The sequence below is a fragment of the Dermacentor andersoni genome, chromosome 10 (genome assembly GCF_023375885.2).
Source record: "Dermacentor andersoni chromosome 10, qqDerAnde1_hic_scaffold, whole genome shotgun sequence".
Taxonomy (NCBI): Eukaryota; Metazoa; Arthropoda; class Arachnida; order Ixodida; family Ixodidae; genus Dermacentor; species Dermacentor andersoni.
The window spans coordinates 32,351,660-32,375,531 of NC_092823.1; the positions used below are offsets into that span (position 1 = coordinate 32,351,660).

The 23,872-nt window shown below is 43.7% G+C and overlaps 1 protein-coding gene across 1 annotated transcript; it reads left to right on the forward strand.

Moving 5' to 3' along the window:
• Nucleotides 1–5,427: 5,427 nt before the first annotated feature.
• On the forward strand, nucleotides 5,428–21,443 carry LOC140213434 (putative deoxyribonuclease TATDN2). The gene is made up of 4 exons (XM_072284657.1): nucleotides 5,428–5,478; nucleotides 19,689–19,780; nucleotides 20,294–20,423; nucleotides 21,195–21,443. Exons 1-4 carry the CDS (start codon nucleotides 5,428–5,430, stop codon nucleotides 21,441–21,443), a joined length of 522 nt encoding a protein of 173 aa, XP_072140758.1.
• Nucleotides 21,444–23,872: the final 2,429 nt, after the last annotated feature.

Below are 23,872 nucleotides of genomic sequence, written 5' to 3' on the forward strand. Positions count from 1 at the left end.
CATTAAAAGATGCCTTTCACATGTATGCCTTCCCGTTGTGACAGATGAAGAGGCGGCTTTCTGCCGGCTTCTTTGCAATGGCACCCCCATATTTTTTGGATGCATTTACCGAAGCCCGTCATCAGGTTAAGAGTGCACCACCACAATTCAATACATCATGCAATATCACATACGCAGCTCCCATGTCCTACTAATGGGAGACTAACATTCCAGACATTGATTGGACTACACTTAACCACACATCGGTTGCTGCGGATGCACTGATAGGGGTAATGTTAACCTTCATCAAATTGTATCATCTCCAATGTGCACTCATAATACAACTAAAAATATACTTGACTTCATACTTATTAGTCAGCACTTTCCAAGAGACCAGGTTCGAACTGATGTAGTTGAGAGCATATGTGACCATAGCATACCTATCTGCTTGCTGCCGCTCGGCTTTAGCTTTGCAGATCAACAGTGTGGATCAACTTTAATCGATTTTAAAAAGGCAGGCGATAACAGTGCGCTAACCTATCTCGCACATGGGTTTGAATTTTTTTCGCAGGTAGCTTCCGACGCATCCAGTGATACCAATCTACTTTGGCTCAGGTTTAAATCTGCTCTTATCCACTGTATTACTAACTTCATACCAATGAAACTGAGGAAATCAACAGTGAACATTACTGCATTATTTATAAGTAAATTCACAGCATCACAGACCACCTTAATCTCAATGCATCCCTCGATAAATTAGTATACTGGTGCACTAAATGGCAAATGTCCATTAATGTAAAAAAATCCGTAACCATTGCAGTACCACGTAAACAGAACCCATCCCAATTCACTTACACTATTAATGGTAAACCACTAGCAAATGTGGAACAACATAAGAATTTAGGCGTTACGTTGACGTCTGACCTCAAATAGAACACACACATTGCCAACATTACGGCAGCCGCACTAAGCAAGCTCTTCTATGTAAAAAGATTAATATGGCACCCGCGTCTGCAAAGCTACTAGCACACACTACATTCGTTAGACCAGTGTTAGAATATGCTAACACAGTTTGGTTCCCTCATTCCATAACTATTATAACAAAATTGGAGTGAGCACAGCACAAAGCCATAAGATTTGCGTATAACAAGTACAAACTCACAGACTCTCCCACTAACCTTTTAGCTTCTTCTGCTACTAGGACTCTATCAACACGGGCAAAGCAGGCACGTCTCAATTTTTTGTACCAACTACTGCATGACATCTATAAGATAGATGTGCCTAAGTATATCGCATTTTCACAGTCACGCCCGACTCGTCATAAGCATAAATACACATTAACTGAATATTCTTCCAACAATGACTCATTTGGGTAATCGTTTTTTCCACTTACGGTACTTGAATGGAATCGGTTAAATCCCGATGTCACGAAAGCCCAAACAATGTCAGCTTTCACTGCAAAGTTAGAGCATACATCTAACTCTAGTACCATCGCCATTGCCGCGCAACCTCTCTCATTTGAACATGAGTTCCCTTTTCTTAGATTCCTGCACTTTTACAATGTACTTCCTTTCCGAATATTTGCTGGTGATGGCCGATGAAATGTGTACCGGTTGTCTTGGTGTAAGAGATTGCTTATGCTATTGCACATAATTTTGTTCTTGTACTATCACCTGCTTGCTTTTTTATTCCATTGCCATTTTGTAACAGATTGCAATCCTGTGCCTGGTTCTGCTTCGCTTTCTTCTTTTCAATATTATTTTGTGGTGTTTGCACATTGCGCATGGTCGGTACGGCGTTGATTCTCTTTGCTTGGCAAATTGGTTGTAAACCATCCTCGTGGTTGCGCTTCATTTCGTGTGCGCAGCATGCATGTTTTCGAAATGTGAATTTGAATTTGTGGGTGATCTTTGCCTTATTTGCTCTGTATAGAAGCTTGCTTTCTTCTCTTTTTCTCAAATATTCTGTATTAAAAATTTTTTTTCACAATGTGCTTGGTTGTGCACTGTTAAACTTTATTACAATGTTGATATTTTTGCTTGAAAAACTGCTTAGACCAAATTTATTGCTTTAATGCTACAATGGTGGATGTGCTTCGGTATTTCCTTGTCGATTCTTTTTTTTTTTTTCTTCTAAAGATGATTGTCTTCGTAATGCCCAGCTGCTATACTCTCAACTAAGTGGCAGTATTGAAAATGCATAAATCAAATAAAAATGTTCATATGTGCATAGCTCTGTTTCTTCTGCAAAAGTGCACAAGTAATCTCTTTCAGTGAATGTGTGCCAAATATCTTAATGCATAATGTAACCGTGCAAACGACAACGGGCGAAGAAGGAAACACTGGACAATGCACTTTTTTTTTTGTTTCGCACTTGTCCAGTGCGTTTTTCTTCTTTGTCCGTTGTTGTTTGTGCGGTTACATTATGCATTAAGATATCAACTACCAACTAGCCTGCCGTTCTCTGTTACGTGTGCTAAATATATTGGTGCATTTCAGCCTAAAATGATTTAGTGCACCAATTCTTTTGTAGCAGGTTCCTTATTGTGGTCTCTCAGCTCTTTTAGACACATTATAATTGCGTGTCTTACTGTACATGTCATTTCTTTTTCTCAAGAAAATGTACAAGCATTTCATAATTCAATCCTTTTGATCAAACCATATTTATCAGTTTACAGACTATACTATGGTGTGTCAACCATCTTGTTGTTGCATTTATAATCTTATTTCTCTTTCCTGCTGATTCGACAGAATTATATTTATTTAGTGTGCACACTGCATTCTCTTGTTTCTAGATGTATACATATTCTGTGGCTTATAAATACAGATTCTTGGGCTGCCTGTTTAACAAATAAAATAACACCACACTTGATGGAACCTTTGACTTCAGAGTTCTTTTGTTTCTTTGACTGGTGCTACTCAGCACCTGGCCAGTTTTTCAGTGGACATTTCTTTCTGCATAGAAGGTGGTATGTTGTTGCTGGTTCCTCCTATTTCAGCGTTTTAGACTAGTTCCCAAGTTCCTTTGTCTTTGATAGTGTGTATATACAGACATGCTACGCTGGTCATCCCCACTACTGCCCACTCTATACTCGGTCCCCACTGTTCTTTTTCTCTTGTTGGCTCAGTGGACATTTCATGGTGCATAGAAATTGCTTCTACACTGTCAGTTTCTTCCGTATGATAATTCATCTTGTCCATAAATTCCTTCACCTGGCAAAGTAAGGACAGACCTGCCACTAAATTTGTGGCTGCCCTGCTGTGACAGAGTGGCAGAGCACTGAGACACTCTCTGCACCGGCAGTCAGGAATTTACTTGCACAGATTTTGTATGTATAGATGACCTCCTCATGGATGGCACAATTTGTATGCAATGCCATTTCTTACATGAGTTGTTTCTAGAGAGGCAGGGAGTGTGCTGAAAACAGAAAATGAGTATACTTGGGACTGGCAGGGGCTGTGTGAGGGTGGGTGCCTGAGTTATGTGTGGCATGGTAGTAAAAGGGTTAAAATATAGATGCGTCCGTATGAGGGGCAGTCAAAGATTTGGAATTCAATTATGACGAAGAGTCGGACACTCGCTTTCCTTGTCCTTTGGTCAGCCCATCTATTCAGCCAAACATAGTCACAATATAAAGACATTTTGTTCCGTCATTCTTCCGCATCAGCCAGTTGAACTGGTATCCTAGCTTTCAGAATTTTAAAGTTGTATGCCACAGTGTGATGAGGTCTTTGCGCAAAGACAGCAAATTCATAAATAAATGTGGGGTAAAATAGTAAATATGTATGGAAAAAATATTCTTTTGCTAAATTAAATTCCTGGTACAACAAGTTTGAATGCATGCAGCACAGGGGGACCCGAAGTCAGGATAACCCTTATAGTAGCACAGTAACACGAGAATATTATGTCAGGGTACCGAGAAGAGTGCTTGCAGCCAAAAGACTATACGGATTGACAAGAGGTGCCCTTGTTTAAAACACCTCTTTTCTTTTCACTAGCAATTCATGATGCTATGTGAAGTGACCTGCCGTGCCAATAAAATGACTTCAACTCTTTTTAAAAGTAATCTTTCTGCTGAAGTTTTCTAAGATCAGTAGAGAAAAAAATGTTTGCTTCTCATGCAAGAATTGTTGTAGCAGAAGCATTTCTGTGACAATAGAAAATTAGATAATTAACTAATGACCATAATTCAGATTTACTTAATAAAAGTGGTTGCAGCTGCAGAATCGTACCCGGCCAAAGTGCAACAATTTGATTAATTTCTGTGCCAATTTTCAGAACTATATCCAAAAAATCTGAGGAGAGATGCCTCACTCTTCCAATTATCGCATATCATCATGTATGCATGAACAGTATAACCTTAATTAGGCTGCGAAAATTATTTTGCCATGAATCCCCAATGGCTCATAAGAACAGGAATGAGTATCTCTACATTAATTTATACGCAACAGAAAATTTAACCTTGTTTTCTGCATATATTAAATATAGAGCGCTTAATTTGTACCACATGCATACTTTACTCGAAAGCTGAAGGAACGAGAAGAAGCTCCAGATATACATATAATGTACATGTAATACTTGAAAATCCATTTGTGTGCCTTCTTAGAAGCAATTTTTTCCTATGAACATTCTACTATCATTTGTTACTAGGAAGTTGATTAAACATTTAAAAAAATATATGTACTGTGAAAAAAGAATTTTTTAAAGCAGCCAGTCTTTGCATATTCTTTTATAGTTCAGATTATGTTATCTGTTTATTTTTCACTAAGTTATTTTTAACGACTTTCTAGTAACCAGCGTTACTAGAAAGTTGATTGAAAATTGAGGAAATTTACACCTGTGCATGAAACAAGAATGTCTTGCACCAGCCATGTTCACTGAATAATTATAACCTTATTTAATAATATTCATGCATGTTTTGTAACTTGGGTTATGTACTTTAAGAACATAATTATTTTTATTGACTTCCTATTGAATGGTGTATCTAAAAAGTTAAAATAGTGTGTCTTAACTTTCTAGTAACTTTATTTTTACATACTGTAGTTAAAAAAAAAGTAATCAACTTTCTTTTGACAAACGTTACTAAAAAGCTAAAGTTGATAGGAAGTTGATAAAAGTTCTAAAGAAAGTAAGGAAGCATTTTTTTGTACGGGAACCCTCAAATGTTGCTGTAACGTCCTGCCTTAAATACCCCCATTATTTAAATTCTCAATAAAAAAAATCCCGCAAAGGCTGCACTTTGCAGAAAGCAAATGCGCAAAAACTATATCTATACTTTAATTCCGCGGCCCAAAAGACGAGGACAAGACGAGAACACAGACTGGACGCAATGACAAACCAACTCGCCCAACCTTCGACCACATGTATATATGTTTTACGTCAGATGCAATGTCATCTAGCTATCACACGAGCCTGAGACAACATAGATGGAGTGGAAGTTCAGCGCCTATGCATTGCATCTGGGGGCAGCAGTTTGATGGTGGCACCAGCGCTCGCAAGGTAAGTGTACGGATTAGCAGACGTGCAGTAACCGTAAGCAGTGCCCTCGAAATTAGATACTTGTCCTGGTGTTGACTTAAACGATATGGCACGTATTTACAGAATGGAGACAATCAAGACGAACAAAGGAGGCACAAACTCTGCCTTAGCGGTTATATGTACACAAGACAAAAAAAAAACTGCCTCCGGCACCCGCTGGGGTTGTGCTAAACGTAATGGATGCAAAGATACAGGAGAAATCCTCAAAAGAGTACGGCCTAAGTGTTTCCCACAACCACCCTGTATAGATAATTCTGCGATTACTATTGCAATAACAAAGCAGAAAATGAATGAAACAGACTACAATAGTCTGGACCGAAAAGCTTGCCGCCATTGTCGCAGATGCCGTTAAACCTTATGACCAAAAATAATATCGGATGAACAGCGAGGAGAACCGGAAACGCGGCATTCGCAAACAGCAGAGAAAAATATACAAACCGAATCCTGTCAGGGCCTCACGGACCTTGTTATTCGGGCACCTTGGATGGAAACAACTTTATTATAAATCCGGCAAAGTATAACCACCTGGACTCAGTTCTCCCATGAGGGGACTTCGAGGCCTTGCCTCATCGCCGCCTCTCGGGCCTGCTGGACTGGTCACTCTTGTGCCTTGAGGTTGGAGCTGCGCAGAACGACGGCCCACCTTGGACTATGACTGCGGGCAACCATCCAGAGCGCTTTCCGTGCTACGACAATGGCCCAGACACTGAAACCCGACTACTTGTATTCGCCAGCACAACGTGCTTAAAGTTACTAGCCGAGAGCAGCACCTGGTTTGTGGACGAAAACTTCGATCTCGCTCCCAAGGGATTTGTGAAGCTATATTTTATTGTTATACCGCTTGGCAAGGGCGTTGTATTAGTTGCTTATGCCTTCACGACAAGAAAAAAAAAAAAAGAAGCTTACGAAGATCTGTTCTGGTCACTACGTGACCGGTGCGAAACACTTGGACTCAATTTATATCCGGATGTCGTTATGTACGACATTGAAAGGGCAAATATGAATGCTGTCAAGGTTAGGTTACTATAAAGGTGTGATTCTTCCATCTGTGCCAAAGCGCCTGGTGAAAAATGCAAGAACTCAGGTTGACTAACCTTTACAGGGAACATGAGGGGTTTCGAACTTCCATGGGAATGCTGGACGCCCGCGCTTGCCTGCCGTCTGACGACGTACAAGATGGAATGATCACATTGAAAGGTTTAATGCCAGAAGTAGGCCGAGAAATACTAGAATAATTTGACGCAACATATGTTTCGGGTACCTGCAGGCTGGCAAACAGAGCTGAAGAAATAGTCTGCGGCGAACACCTCACACTTGTACCCCTGCAATGTGGAACGTCTACTCGGCCACTCTTGATTGAGGATACAGGACAAACAATCATGCCAGGGCCTGGAACAGAAGGCTGGGAAGCATAGCAGGCCACAGCCGCCCAATAGTGTGGAAGGCCATTGGCGCCTTTCAGTTGGAAGAAGCCACCGTGACAATGAAGATGGCCCAGTGTCGAGTCGGTGTACTTCCAAAGAAGTGGAACAAGCCAGCGCTCATAGCCACGTAGCAGCATGTTCACAGTCAATGTGAAGACAACGGTACCGGACATCGGAAATAGGTTTTCTGAAGCCTATTGGAAATATGATTCAGTCTTAACTTCGTTCTTTTTAAGTTTTCTTCACTTACTGTCGTACCTCAGCTCTGTACAATTCATCCATTAGCCGTGTTTTTGTTGACTTGCATCGTCATTCCTATAGTTTATTCTCATTTTGACGTCATTATTCTGCCTCATTTCGCCCAGGAAGTTATTTTCTTTTGCTATTGCCAACTTCGATTGATTTTTGCTTCCATCTTTTTTGTGGTTTTAGCTTTCATCTTATGTCGTGTTTGCTTACCGCTGCTTCTTTCTATTTCCACCTACTGTAGTCCTATGCTGGTTCGTCGTTGCTCTATCATCGCTTAGACTGCGTTTAATCGTGGCAAGCTGCGACAATGCATATACAGCTATACTGCCCCTCCGCATGGAAGTGACTCACCTACAGACAGATGCGGACCACCTATAAAATTGAATAAAAAGATAAGTCGGCGGTAAAGGAGTGGCCCAAGCCAAGCGCGTCACTGGATAGTTAGGCCCTTCAACTGTCACCGACAGGAGTGCTATATGGTGTGCTTTTTTCTTGGAATGTCCTCCAGATGATGACTGTGATATCCCCAGGTATCAAATGGTATTTCATGCTTACATTTACTCTCCAAGTCATGAAAGTGTCCATTGATAGGCCTGTGTACTGTACTATACGATGTCAGGTGCATGTTAAAAGAACCCAAGGCGGTCGAAAATTATCCCAAGCCCTCGCCTGCGGCACCCCTCATGGACCGAGTTGATTTGAAGCGCTAAATACCCCCAAGCCTAAGCCAAGTGTCGAATAAAGAAGAGTTGTATGTCAAGTGAATTCGCACGGAATTCGTTCTTCGGTTAATTTTTCTCTTGGGGCTTTTTTTTTTTTTTCAGAAAGCGATTCCTGAGGGGACGTATATTTCGGGGCGTATCTTCCGGGGACATTTCTTCTTGGAACATTCTTTTTCTGCACCCGTCCACCGCGCCACGAAAAAAAGAACATGGCACACGCAAGAACCTTACAAACACCTGATTTTTGTATGTACAGATTCTGTGCCAAATCACGAAGGAAGATATTAAGTAGGCCAAAATTTCTCAAAAGGACACAACCGAAAAAACGCATCTATCCTGAAATGAAAGTTCGTCGTTAGATTCTGCAATACATTCAAAGGTGACCTGCGGAAGTTGAGCAACAATGTCCCCTGAGCCCTTCATTTTAGGATGAGTTCTGCCCGGCACCATTGTTGTTTCGTAGCTACGCGTGGTGGCCTCCTCCGCGCTGATAATTTCAAGAATGGTTCAGTCGAACCTTTCTCCATGTAAAATTGGCAGTGCTGCTGATGGTGGCTGTAGGCGTGGTGAGTAGTTCGTCACGGCCGCTTTTGACGAAGCTGTCATGTGAGTGTGGGCCGCTGCTTTGAAAACCGTCTCGGTAGATGGCCTGCTCACTGCATTGCTCACTACCTCGGTGGAGCACAACAGTTGTGATAATAAAGGCAGATTGAGACAGAAACAGACGTAACCTTTAGTGACGTTGGTCGCCAGCTAGTCTTGTTTCTTTTTCTTTCCATTGCATACCTTATTTTCTCTTAGTAGCATTTTGCCAAGTATGGGCCCGACAAACGAATGGTCGTGGCCTTAAATGGTAAAGATAGATAGATAGATAGATAGATAGATAGATAGATAGATAGATAGATAGATAGATAGATAGATAGATCATCATCAGCCTCGTTATGCCCACTGCAGGGCAAAGGCCTCTCCCATACTTCTCCAACTACCCCGGTCATGTACTAATTGTCGCCATGTTGTCCCTGTAAACTTCTTAATCTCATCCGCCCACCTAACTTTCTGCCGCCCTCTGCTACGCTTTCCTTCCCTTAGAATCCATTCCGTAACTCTTAATGACCAGCGATTATCTTCCCTCCTCATTACGTGTCCTGCCCATGCCCATCTTTTTTTCTTGATTTCAACTAAGATACCATTAACTCGCGTTTGTTCCCTCACCCAATCTGCTTTTTTCTTATCCCTTATCGTTACACCTATCATTCTTCTTTCCATAGCTCGTTGCGTCGTCCTCAATTTAAGTAGAACCCTTTTCGTAAGCCTCCAGGTTTCTGCCCCGTACGTGAGTACTGGTAAGACACAGCTGTTATACACTTTTCGCTTGAGGGATAGTGGCAGCCTGCTGTTCATGATTTGAGAATGCCTGACAAACGCACCCCAGCCCATTCTTATTCTTCTGATTTTCCCTCTCATGATCCAGATCCGCCGTCACTACCTGTCCTAAGTAGATGTATTCCCTTACCACTTCCAGTGCCTCACTACCTACTGTAAACTGCTGTTCCCTTCCGAGACTGTTAAACATTACTTTAGTTTCCTGCAGATTAATTTTAGACCCACCCTTCGGCTTTGCCTCTCCAGGTCAGTTAGCATGCATTGCAGTTGGTCCCCTGAGTTACTAAGCAAGTCAATATCATCAGCGAATCGCAAGTTACTAAGGTATTCTCCATTAAAAGGTTTAATGAAGGTCGTACAACCCCTTCAAGTTGCCTGTGTGATTGCACCTTAACTTAAATTTGATCCTCAATTATTCCCAATCCAGGTCTCTGAATACCTCCTGTAAACACGCTGTGAATAGCATCGGAGAGATCGTATCTCCCTGCCTGACGCCTTTCTTTATTGGGATTTCGTTGCTTTCTTTACGGAGGACTACGGTGGCTGTGGAGCCGCTATAGATATCTTTCAGTATTTCTACATACGGCTCGTCTACACCCTGATTCCGCAATGCCTTCATTACTGCTGAGGTTTCGACTGAATCAAACGCTTTCTCGTAATCAATGAAAGTCATATATAAAGGTTGGTTATATTCCGCACATTTTTCTATCACCTGATTGATAGTGTGAATATGGTCTATTGTTGAGCAGCCTTTACGGAATCCTGCCTGCTCCTTTGGTTGACGGAAACTATAAATTCAAACAGCGCTAAACGACAGGACCAGAAAGAGGACCTGTCGGAAGAGGACCTGGTCCTGTCGTTTAGCGCTGTTTGAATTTATAGTTACCATGCAACACCAACTCGCCCAATCCGCTGCCCTTCTCTAAGGTGTTCCTGATTCTATTTGCAATTACCTTAGTAAATACTTTGTAGGCAACGGACAGTAAACTGATCGGTCTATAATTTTTCAAGTCTTTGGCGTCCACTTTCTTATGGATTAGGATTATGCTAGCGTTTTTCCAAGATTCCGGTACGCTCGAAGTCATGAGGCGTTGCGTATACAGGGTTGCCAGTTTCTCTAGAACAATCTACCCACCATCCTTCAAGAAATCTGCTGTTACCTGATCCTCCCCAGCTGCCTTCCCCCTTTGCATAGCTCCCAAGGCTTTCTTTACTTTTTCCGGTGTTACCTGTGGGATTTCGAATTCCTCTAGACTATTCTCTCTTCCATTATCGTCGTGGGTGCCACTGGTACTGTACAAATCTCTATAGAACTCCTCAGCCACTTGAACTATCTCATCCATATTAGTAATGATATTGCCGGCTTTGTCTCTTAACGCATACGTCTGATTCTTGCCAAGTCCTAGTTTCTTCTTCACTGGTTTTAGGCTTCCTCCGTTCCTGAGAGCATGTTCAATTCTATCCATGTTATACTTCCTTATGTCAGCTGTCTTACGCTTGTTGATTAACTTCGAAAGTTCTGCCAGTTCTATTCTAGCTGTAGGGTTAGAGGCTTTCATACATTGGCGTTTCTTGATCAGACCTTTCGTCTCCTGCGACAGCTTACTGGTATCCTGTCTAACGGAGTTACCACCGACTTCTATTGCACACTCCTTATGATGTCCACAAGATTGTCGTTCATTCCTTCAACACTAAGGTCATCTTCCTGAGTTAAAGCCGAATACCTGTTCTGTAGCTTGATCTGGAATTCTTCTATTTTCCCTCTTACCGCTAACTCATTGATCGACTTCTTATGTACCAGTTGCTTCCGTTCCCTCCTCAGCTCTAGGCAAATTGGAGTTCTTGCCATCCTGTGGTCACTGCAGCGCACTTGCTGAGCACGTCCACATCTTGTATGATGCCAGGGTTAGCGCAGAGTATGAGGTCTATTTCATTTCTAGTCTCGCCGTTCGGGTTCCGGCACGTCCACTTTCGACTATCTCGCTTGCGCAAGAAGGTATTCATTATCCGCATATTATTCTGTTCCGCAAACTCTACTAATAACTCTCCCCTGCTATTCCTAGTGCCTATGCCATATTCCCCCACTGCCTTGTCTCCAGCCTGCTTCTTGCCTACCTTGGCATTGAAGTCGCCCATCAGTATACTGTATTTTGTTTTGACTTTACCCATCGCCGATTCCACGTCTTCATAGAAGCTTTCGACTTCCTGGTCATCATGACTGGATGTAGGGGCGTAGACCTGTACAACCTTCATTTTGTGCCTCTTATTCAGTTTCACAACCGGACCTGCCACCCTCTCGTTAATGCTATAGAATTCCTGTATGTTACCAGCTATATTCTTATTAATCAGGAATCCGACTCCTAGTTCTCTCCTTTCCGCTAAGCCCCGGTAGCACAGTACGTGCCCGCTTTTTAGCACTGTATATGCTTCTTTTGGCCTCCTAACTTCACTGGGCCCTATTATATCCCATTTACTGCCCTCCAATTACTCCAATAGCACTGCTGGACTCGCCTCACTAGATAACGTTCTAGCGTTAAACGTTGCCAGGTTCATATTCCAATGGCGGCCTCTCCGGAGCCAGGGTTTCTTAGCACCCTCTGCAGCGTCGCAGGTCTGACCGCCGCCGTGGTCAGGTGCTTCGCAGCTGCTTGGGACTGAGGGCCGGGGTTTGATTGTTGTGTTCATATAGGAGGTTGTGGCCAAGTACTGCACCAGGGTGGCCAATCCTGCTCTGGTGAGGGAGTACGTTACCGGTTCTGGTCACCGGGATCAGGCCACACTCCAGGCCTCTTTATGCAATTTTATCAACACGCGGATTTTTTTTTAATCCGCTGGAAAATTGCGCGGCACCGGGATTCGAACCGCGGACCTCTTGCACGCGAGGCGGGTGTTCTACCTCTACGCCACCGCTGCTTCTAGATAGATAGATAGAAATTGCTACTGGCACAGTCTGACTTGAACAGTGGTCAGCAGTGGAGTAGGGGTGGCGGTAAATGTGCAGGCGTAGAGGTTAGCGTAAAGTAAAAACGAAATATTTACAACCGGTGGACGAAGTAAAATGAAGAAGAAAAGACACCGTTTGTGGTGTGACTTCCTCGAGAAAGTTTGTCACCGGCACTGGTAGGCCTACTAGAATAGCGGGGTATAGCGAGGCCCGACTGCTCGAACAAGTCGCAGTGCTTTTGTGAGCTACGCCGGACCACGCGCACGTGCATGGAAATTATAGTTGTGTGCACCACTGATACCAGTTTCGTTTCGACTGCGTGACCTGTCGCCTATTTCCCAGCTTCAAATGCAGATGCATCAAAAGCGGAAGGAAGATCAGCAGACGCTATCCACACAAAGGTCGAGGTAAGGGGACGCAGCCGGAAAGCGCCCCTACTCTCTGCCGATGGCCTGCTTCCGTTCTCGCGGTCGCGCGACGTTAACTTCTCCCACTCTCGAAAGACGTCGCGTTTCATAGTGTTCCACGAGCCAGCCAAATTGTTTTTGGCCCTCGTCGGCGCCAGAAAGCATGCGGACAAAGCCCTCGCAATCCCTCTCATCGGTGTTTGCAGTGCTCGGGAACCAGAATAAAATGGCTGAGATTTTCGGTCTGTACGGCTGTGTGTGTTTATAGCGTTCTAAGTTTTTCTAATAATGCATTACCAACTAGCCCCCCTATCCATCCTTTTACCCATGTACTTAGATTTACGTGCACGTTAAAGAACCCCCGGTGGTCAAAATTATTTCGATGGCGTGTTTCATAAACAGATCGTGGTTTTGGCACGTTACACCCCATTATTTTTCTAAAACTGGCGTACCCTTTTTCACAAGTGAATGTATTTTACTAACTTTGAAAATCCGCGATGTGGGAGTATGAATGCTCGGCCATAAAAGTTGGCACAGAGCCACGAATGCAGTCAGGGGCACAGCTGTCACGGCGGATGATTCATGACTTGAGTGGCACTGCGCATGACGTCATCGGCACCGCTGGCGCCGTGCCAAATCGCACGGCTATCGCGGCGGCGAGCGGATAATTTAAGCGCCCGACATAACTCGGTGCTCGGAGAGGCACGTAATCAAATAAGCTAGGCAATTATGTAAACAGTAAAGGAACAAATAGATGAACAATGACACGCGAAATACGAGTTCACTTGCAGGAATTACTGTCGTCTTTCTCGCTTTGTCGCAGCCACCGCAAAGCCAAATCAATCCCGAAAAGACGAGAATAAACAAGACATTTGTCAATCACATTAGCTAGCTCTTACGTATGCTATAACAAATAAAGGTAAAATTTAAACACAGATCACACCTGATTTCACAAAGAACGCGTAGAGTTGCTAAATATTATGGCTGTTCGCTTGAATTTTATTTGCGGGCATTGCAGTCTTGTTGTTTACCATGAACCAGCGGAAACCATCGGATGAAAGAATACGTGCTGCACTCTTTGTAATGTTCTTGACAAGAAAACCACTCACCTTTTAAGATATGCGAAAAAAGAAACGGAGTAGTGAAGACTTGCGTTGACTAGAAGGGCAGCCTTCTTGAATACGGCGCAGGACATCAAAGCCGTACCGCAGACAGCGGATTGCTCATGATGTAAAAAAAACGCCATGTATGAGAGGAAAAGAACTCTAAAATGGTATTTTATAGTTATTTATGAATTTACACTAATTTAGAACGTTTCTATTTTCGTTCTGACTCGTTCTATAGGCTGGAGATCGAGAAGACAGGAACGTATTAGTTTTCTTTTAACAGGTTCGGTCATAGAGCATACAGAGAATATTTCTTTTCTTTGCTACAGTGATATTCGCAGCGGCCGTGACCAAAGCTTTTGTGTCAAAGCGTGGAATCTTAGTCCAACCGTGGACCCCCACTCCTTCGGCAGCGCTAAAAGCTAAACGTTCTAAATTATCAGGGTTCAGAAGAGTCGCGTGACCTTCGACAAAAAGCTTTCATGCGCTTCCTCCTTTATCGGTAGGTGTAGCGATAATCTTAAACCAGAAATAGATAACGAGAAACAGACGGGCCTCATTGGAGTTTCGAGAATCAAGGAGCAACGTTCCTGATAAAATATTGGCAGACGAGAATGAGTCGTAAGTTGTCCACCGTAACATTCGTCATGTCAAAGTTAATACGCATGTTGATAAAACGACACGGTTACCATCTCGACGCCGATAACTGAAAGTTGTTGGAATTCGAGCGGCATTCTGAAACATCAGTATATGAAAACACGGCCCATTCAGTTACGCTGAAACGCGGCGGTAAAGTACGCCATATAGCCGAAGAAGCAACGTCCGAAATTCCTGGAGGTGACGAACGTTACGGTGAATAATTTACGACTGATTGACGTCTGCGCGAGTACTTTATCAGGAGCGTAGCGCTTTAACTGCTGCAGCTGCAATGAGTCACAGTTTTGATTGTAAGATTATCGCTGCACTCACCGATAAACGAGGAAGTACATGACAGCCTCTGGTCAAAGGTCATGTCAGTCTTCTGACACCCGAGAACTTGTGAAAGCGACCCCTACTTTTCGCGCTGTCAAAGGGGGGGCACAATGGGACGTGGGTTTGATGCTTTGATACACGTGCATTCGTCACGGTAGCCACGTACTGGGAACTCTTGAATTGCACGGCATTTCACTACCTGCGCGAGAGACATTTGACAGCTTGCTCGACTAGTTAACATGAAGGCAAATTGGCGCTTTCTTAAAACATCTACATTTCTATTGTCGCATAAGCACAGCGACGACTGCGCATGAAGTTGTCTGCGCCATGGTTCTCCTTACAAAGGATTTAATTGCCTATTGAGCAATTAACCACCCCTAGCTGGCATTAAAAAATTTAAACCGCAAGAGGCCTTCATAATGAACAACTTATAAGGGTTCCTTAGGTAAAAAAAATGACGCGCAATAGAACCAACGTGGTCATGAACAAGCGAGAAACATCAATAAGAAAACATGCGAGGACGCAACTGGCACATATCACTCTGTATTGTTTCATGTTACCAAAAAATGCGCCCGCGAATGTCGCAACCATGGATAATCAAATGCTCGATTCGTATGATGATATATGATATATGATATATGATGTCGCTCAACAAAAAAGTTGGCCAGTTAGCATTTTGCTGATAATTGTGCATTTGCTCAAATGTTGCGCCAGTTATACGTATTTTATAACCATGTATACTTTCAACCACAGTATTGTCGAACCCTGAGCACCCTTCTATTATACAAGCTGGTTCTGTTCTGGGTAAAAGTCTGCAACAAGAACAATACCTCCTATCTCGACGCCACGAGTGGGGTATGGGAGAGCTATCAACAATACGATGAGAGGCAAGGTTTGGAGAATTGCTCCGAAAGCCTTTGAGCTAACCCTTATTTTCTTGCGGAGGGGGGAGGGGGTATACTGCACTTGAGTTAGGTTATACGCATGTCCCTCTTACTTATTACTGGTCAAGAAGCATGCTAAGCATCAAGTCTCATCAGAGCGTGGTATTGAGTTCACTGAGAATGCTTCGGCTACACTTATCACAAAGCAGATAGAAATTCCCCACTACGGTAGCTGGCTTGGTATCCCTTTGCAGTTTCCTGGCGCATATTTGTCAATCACTTATTACAGCGAAGCTCTTTATCAGAATCAGAATCATATGCGGTTTTTATTGAGATGATTAGAAAGATTACAAGATGTTAATATACAGAAGGAGGTCCCGAAGTCAAAGACTGCAATGGGACCGTCGTTACAATGTAAACGTAATTGATTTGACGGAACAAAAGGGCACCTGGGTTATATTTAACCGGTTGTGTGACTTAAAGAATGTGATTACTTCGTAAAAAATACGAGGCGTTGTGGTTATATGGGCTGAATGTAATTATCCTAATAGCCTGATATATGGCCAGCGTTCCGTGGATTTGCCGTGTCCGTCAACAAATACTTGTGTGCAAGAACACAGCTCCCGAATTTAATTAAAATCGCTGCCTTCAATGAAGAAGCTTATACGTCTCATCACTTGAATATGTATTTTCAGTGGATTAGTTATTAATAGGCATTCTCTTCAATATCAGAGTACTTTGTGAAATATATATTTTTCTTGCTTACGGGGGTATGAGCCATTAATTATCTTACGTGAAGGACACATTTCTCGTTGCGCAAGCGTATAATAAGAGCGCTGCTGCGAGAATGTGTGTGTGTACTAGACTCACGATGACCACCGATAAGGGCAATAAATGCATATCCAAGTGATGTCACGTACAAGCTTCAGCATAGAATGAAGCGGCTGATACGAACATGGTCCTGACAAGACCACCGACTAAGGCACAGTGATAAAAAAATGTATGTGTTCGTTCGTGTTCCGCCGATCCAGAATAAATTTCTACGTGTGTTTCTGTCTTTATTCGGGATGTCCTCTGGTACCCTTCAATAGAAATAAAATTTGCTTATACCTTTGATCGAAATTGTGTGTCACCTCTATGTCGTGTGCAAAACAGCTTGACTGGTAATCCACCTTCACAGCCGCCCTATGGCGTGTCAGTTTTTAGCGCTTTACTTGAAGTAAATAGCCTGTTAGAGTCGTTTTCTGGTAGCCTACACATCAAAGTCTCCAATTATTGGCCTCGAAATATCGCTGAAATCTAAGGGGCCTTTGAATCGGGCTCGCCGTAACGTTTGGTCAAACTATGAGATGTATCCATCCATCCCCCGTCACACTGTAATCAATCACCTTTCATATATATGATCCTATATTGGCTTCATGGGCGCCGCAATCTTGGACTGTTAGGCAAACTATTTCTATGTTTTGTTAGAAGTGACGTAACATGGTCATGAAACGGTGAACGCATTTGTACTACTATGATCGAATTTGCGAATTGACTGTAGCAACGTACACTTCGTCGTTAAAAGACAGAAAACTGCGGCGTTAACAGCCCAAGATGGCGGCACCTAAACGCTTCCGTAAAATAGTCTTTACTTTCTCAAGAAGCATTCCACTCCAAGACTCATTGGGATTGCCTCTTTTTATTTTTCTGAGGACCCTCCATGGATCCCGTGCCTTTGTTGTTACCCCACCATTAGTTCTCGGTAGCGTGCTTAGAAAGGAAGAAGCAGTTCCTGCCTGCCTTCTCCTCTCCACTTTCGAGGCTTACAATTGGCTGTTGTCCACCCGGCGTAAAGAAATGCGTGGAGGGGAAACCACTACAAGCGCCACCTCCTCTCCCCCTTCGAACCTCTCTCTTTCCTGCCTATATATTCGCGGCGATCTGCACGAAGGAACATTCGCTACCAAATCGTTGGATTAGCATCGTCGACAGTGCACGTCCGACGACCACGTGTTTTTGTACACTGAACCGACTCGTAGTGGTGCGAGCTTACGGCGAAGCAGAGACGCCGTTGGAGACTGTTGCTCAGTTATTCACAGGTTAGATTCACCTTACTCATCACCCCTTCTTGCTTCAATGAATCCTTTCAAAAGATGCAAATGTTTGATAGTCAAGTGACGCGAAGGTATAGCACCGGAGTAATTCAATTTGTTGAAGCAAACCTTTTATTTCAGATTTACCTTTCTATTTCGATAGGAAACTGCTTATTGCATTCTGAATTTTAGTGCCATGAAGTTAGAACATCGCTACCCAGCGCTAAACGGTCTTAACGGTATCGATAATGGGAAGTCCCTTTTTTTGCAATAACGCATTGAATGGAAACGTCAGCGCTTGTGCAGTGTTTAATGACGTTTTATTGCTTTCTTTTTCACATTGATTTATGCTTTCTTATTTATGACTGAGTAACAACAGTAAGTTATTATATCCTTTGCCTGCAGGACACCAACTCCTGCGCCAAGTGATTTCGTGCTGCAAACGGGTAGAGTCGTCTCAAACTCCCGACCTCGAGGACAGCCACGATGACGTCACCAGTCGTCAAGCGGTGGCCGTACACGCTCTCTTCTAAAATAGGCCTAATCGACACACACTGTCACTTGGATTTTCTTTTTCGGAGAACGGCCCACCACGGTTCCTACGCCCAGTTCAGGACGAGGAATTGGGAAACTTTCCCCACATGCTACGAAGGTTGCGTCGCCATTTTCTGCGACCCCGCCCCATTCAAGAAGGTACTATTTTCGATACCCTAATGTATTTAGACGGCTTTGGAATGCGTAGGCCAATGAAAAGCAAATTAGGCTTTCAAATAGTGATAGCCCGTAATCAATAATTCAGTTATCATTGTATGGAAACACGGATAGCTTTAGCACATGTTTGCTTTCCCTCGGCCACGTAGACGTTTTCTACAACATTGCACTTGCCCTGGGAGAATTCGCGGTTCTGAAAAACGGTGACAGCTATTTCGACTACCGGTATAAATCGCCGCCACGAAGGGGCGGATTTGAATGAGCTCACTGGAGAATATATGGGTAATGTCGCTTACGTTTTCTAGTATAGATTATGAAGAAATATAATGGTAGATTCGCAGCGCTTTATAAAGAGATAAGGGGGAAATTCCTATACGGAAACTGTCCAAGATACGCGAAGCATCTAAAGCAGTCGTTGTTGTGCGGAATTTGTTATTCGCAGCAGTCATGTACATGGGGGTTATATCGATGTGAGATGCGGTGTGCATTTATACATGCGTTAGCAGTACGAGCTGGCATATGCACATATCTACATTCCTGAACATACATGTTCCCCACCACCACAACCGTTATATAATGATGCGCGCATGTTCAACAGAGCCGGTTCAGAGAGATTGCACTTAACTGTTTTACAGCATTGGAAAGGTACTATCATTTTGTTCTCTACAGTACATTGCAAACAGTGAGCAGCGTTCCTATATATATTCTCGTGGCAGTTACGAACCCGCACGGTTTAATGCAGTCTTAGGCAGCGCAGGGGGACGGCAGCCCGTGCACGCGTATTTAATGCTCGAGGGGCACATCCTCTCGTTTTGGGCCCTCTTTTGTCATTTTAGTATGAGTTCAAGCATTTCTGGCCTAGGCTTACCGCGCCCTTTCTACCTATGGGGTATGGGGAACAGCGAAAGCGGACGGGTTCGTAGAATGTGTTGCTCCGAGCGCCTATTGCAATCGCGCGAAATGGGTCATTTGTCACTGTACTCCGAATGGCAGCTCTGAATCGCGCGCACGAAGGGTTTAATTTGCGCATTCTCGCTCTTTAATGGCAAAGGGAGTCTCTAGTTTTACTCAGTAGGTTTCGATCGACTGGCCAATTAATACTTTGTGTAAATGAAATATTCGCGCAAATCTACGGTTAAGCTCTCCCGCAAATGCCGTATTTCTTACGCGCGAACTGATGACTTGAAATTGACACCGATCTTTGCAATCTACGCAGCGCCACGTGTGGGAGGGACTCCTGTCCGAGGAAGGTGTCTGGGCCGCTTTCGGATGCCACCCACACATGGCCTGACAGTACGATGAAGACATCGACGACGATCTCATCGCGGCCCTGGAACAGCCAAGCGTCGTCGCACTGGGCGAAATTCGACTTGATTATTCCAGCAAGTGAGTTCTCTCTGCCATGAATTTAGTGTGGGTGGATCTTAGGCCCACCGAGCTTAGCGAGTGGGTGCCCATTCCTCTTTTCTATTTTGGAAGTAGTCGATTCTTTCATTTTCTCAAGAAAATTTTGACTACAAAAAAGAAGTGTTTGGAGCGCTGTTCAATCACAATTGCTCGACATTGCAGAGCGCAGCCTTCTTCATTTTGGGGGGCATGAAAGTACTGCGATTGGGTGCGGAATGCAAAGTTAAAATAAAATGCTTGGTTTTGACATTTCAAAACCGCAGCGTTGTAAAAGCGTTGTCATCCTGAATCGGTGTTTTAGTCTGTGAAGGTTGCGTGATAAAAATTCTACCATAAGCTTATTCCATGCCTTCCCTGGTTGGTTTGTAGTAAATTAGGCAACAAAATAGACTCTTCAAATCAAGGGTAGCGTTTGCCTGAATTCAGTGCATGCGTTAACGGTGACAACTAATTGCATAGCGAGTCGCTTACCTTTGTGTTTGCACGTTGCAGGAACAAATGCGAGCGGGCCTTACAGCAGCGCGTGTTTCGGCGCCAGCTGAAACTGGGAAGGAATGGGCGGCTGCCCCTTGTTATTCATTCCAGGGACTCTTCAATGGGTCCGCTGAGCATCCTCAAGGAGGTAAGGCGGCATCCCTGCTGCACTGCTAGCTTGACTACTCTTTATTACAGGGATTATCTATAGACTAGCACGTTGTCGATACCCGAGCATTGTTGTGACTCGTTATACGGAGGGATTCGTGGCTTCTTACAGCCTATCCGGAAACTTCAATGTCGGCAGCACTGCCTTGGGGCATGACGTTACGGACCTGATTACGCCATTGCGTATTTTCTCGTTATAAGATATCTCCCAATTGTATGTAAAGATTTGAATCAGCCATTTGTTGGGGAGAGGATGAGTCCCTCATTTTTACTAGAGCTCAGGGTAAGATAATGCCATGCTAATGTCATACTGCGTGAAGTAGCATGTGGCTATGGCACCTGATTTTCACTTTCTTGTTTTACTTCTTAGAGCTACGGTTAGTATGCTGTAGGCGTACAATTCTAAGATTACGAGCGTTATATCTAGATAAAATATTTAACTTTTCCAGCCAATACTTCAGCACTGTTTCCATCACAAATTTGTTCAAATAGTCGTACGTTGTGCACTCACAATAAATGCAGCACTTAACCTACTCCTGCTTCAGGAGCGCGTTTTTTGAATTCTCTCTAAATCTAATTTGTTTGGCGTTGGTCCTACCTGCTGGTCTGTTCTCATCAGCGAGAAGTGCCTCATATATTTCATCGTCACAATTGTTCTCAACATAGCGTTAAAGAGTCACATGACACCCACACACTCGGAGCATCGTCCGTGGTAGTGCTAACCACTTGCTCCATCTTCTCGCCCAATCAGATGCTACCAGCTGACTGGCCAATACACCACCACTGTTTCACCGGGGACTGGTCCGAGGCGCAGCTGTGGATGGACACATTCCCCAAACACTGCCTCGGGCTGACTCCGCTGGTGGGATTTCCGAACGCGGGTCCGGTTGCTGAGGTCGGCCGCAAGATTCCTCTGGAGCGGCTGCTGCTGGAGACGGACGCACCGTACTTCCTCCCGAAAAGCGTACGTGTCAACCTCTTGATCAGCTGCTATGGTTGATGGCCAAGTTACGAAATATCGTTCAGTGTACGCGATGCTCATGGATTCTGCTCATGTCAGAGACCACTTTTTTTCATTTTCATCGCGCTCAATTGCAAATTGTTTCAGTGCTATCAATGCATTGGCGAATGCAAACTGAATATCTTTAAAGATCTTGTTATGTAAAGCTACCACATAATTTAAGTGGGAAGGATAAGTTCGGTCACATGACGTTTAGTGCGGCTCGATCACTGCAATAACTTGGTGCGCATTAGAGGTCAGAATAAATGTACTGTGTTTATGCAATTATAACGCGCGCATATTTCTGAATGGATAACCTATTGTACGACATACTTCTTTCATGTTACTACAAAAGAAAGGGTGGTGTTTTAATGCCAGCGACTTTAATAACCGGGTCATCTTCCAACCACGAAGATGCCAGCTCTATTGATAGTGGGACTTTGCGCATGTATTGTTGGTAATTAATAATGATTACAATGCCTCGAACAGCCATGGTGAGTGAACTGCTTTCCAGAGTAACTCTAATACGGCGGATGTTCTTCTCAAGTGAGAAAAGAAGTCACTAGCTCTCTGTCTCACCACGATAAGTTAATGAGGTAACAATTCGGTGTATAGCAGGCTGCATCTATATGTTCAAATATCAGCAAGGTTGTACTAATTATAATCGAATGCATTGCGCTTCCAAGGTCTGGCATTGAAATATTGGCTACGTTTTAGAACGGAGTAACACCGGTATTTCCGTGAATTAACATAGCCGTTCTTATAGCAGAATGGGTAAGGCGAAAGAAGATTGCGATAGAAATGGCTCATTATAAAAGATTGCGTGCGAACTTGGTGAGTTAAGTGCACCTTGAACTTGAGGTGTGGTTGTAGCGAGTACCCGAAAGAGGCACATTGTTAGGCTGGCGCTTTAATCTTTTAATAGAACGGATTCTCAATTTAACTTAAAGAACGATGTAGTAGTTGCTGAACATAAGGCTGACGTTTTTTTTTTTATTAGTGTGGTTAATGGGCTCGTTACGGTGACGTAGCAGCTTCAAGGAGGGAAAGAGATAAGTAGAAGGCAGGGAAGTTAACCAGAATAACGTCCGGTTGGCTGCCCTACACCGGGGGAATGGAGTAACTGAAGACATACCACTGGTCATAGCCTGCCCTGCTTTGCACTAAGCTGATCGTGTCCTGTAGATTAGCCCTCTGCGGATCACGGGTCACAGCATAATAATACAAGAGAGGATGTTGTTATACTGATTGATGCTATCGTCATAAGCGCCCACCTTTACACTCGTATGAAAAGAATATTATTTCAGCTATAATTGCGACAGCAATTACACGGACATTTCAGGCATATTTCGGCCGTTGTCTTAATGTTCCGAACAAAGTCCAAGTGCGATAGCAGCGTGGCTGAGCGCCGTATCCTGTGAGTGCCAGGTTAAACCGAAGATGGCGGCTCGATCTCTTGCGCGCGCGGGAGGATTCGCGTCGTATTCTATAGCGCGCATTTCGTGTAGCTGACTTATAGATTCTGTCGCAATGGATCGGGCGAAACAGCGATATTTTATATATACTTACTGGAAACACCTGAAGTTTTGCGTATACTGATTCGTCTATCATTCGCAGGAGTCCGGCCGTCTCGCGCATTCACACCCCGGCATGGCTATCCACGTGGCCACCCGAGTGTCCCACATACGCAGGATCCCCGTTGAAGAAATCCTTGGCGCAGTGCGAGAAAACACGCGAAAGATCTACAACATCCGATCTGACAGCGAGTCAGCAAGTTATTTTGACCTTCGTTCATTACCTAATTATGTACGGAACAACGTCCACAGATTTTGCTAGACCACATACCCACGTCTTTCATTTAATTGGAAGCACACATTGAAATTGCCGTGATATATTTTTCGTTTCATTTCTAAGAAGTTTAACATCCAAATGTAAATGTACGGCTAGGATCGACGCTGCTGTTCAGGACCGTGGAATAAATTTCAGTCAAGCGCGGTTCTATAGTGTGCACATAAATCTAAGTATAATAGCGCTCTTGCCTTCCGGCCCCGTGGGAATGTGGCCGTTGAATTGAGTGTGCGAATTCGCATGTGTCCAAGCTTGTTTGTAATTTTGTGTATGTACTGTGTACAATACTCTGCTAATTCCAGTGAATGTTCAACTGCAGTGTTGGCAGCGCTATTACTGGCGAGCGAGTAAAGGTGTACATTCTCAACACACCGCTTTGTAAATGAGCAGGTGTTGTGTGTACACCCGTGAATATTTATTTGCAACCTTTGCAGCGCTAGATCAGACGAGCGAGTAAAAGTGTAAATTGTTTTCGCCGTGCCATTGTTGTGTAAGTGTGCATGAAATTTCATGTGTTGCCAGCAAGAATGTAACCTGCCTGCAAAATGGACTATTTTATTGCGTGAATTTTGCACGCTCCA

Coding starts and splice junctions, on each gene's coding strand:
- LOC140213434 (XM_072284657.1), top strand. CDS start 5,428: ATGCATTGCATCTGGGGGCAGCAGTTTGATGGTGGCACCAGCGCTCGC. Junction 5,479..19,688: donor GTGGCACCAGCGCTCGCAAG/GTAAGTGTACGG, acceptor ATGGCCTGACAG/TACGATGAAGACATCGACGA. Junction 20,424..21,194: donor CGCTGAGCATCCTCAAGGAG/GTAAGGCGGCAT, acceptor TCGCCCAATCAG/ATGCTACCAGCTGACTGGCC.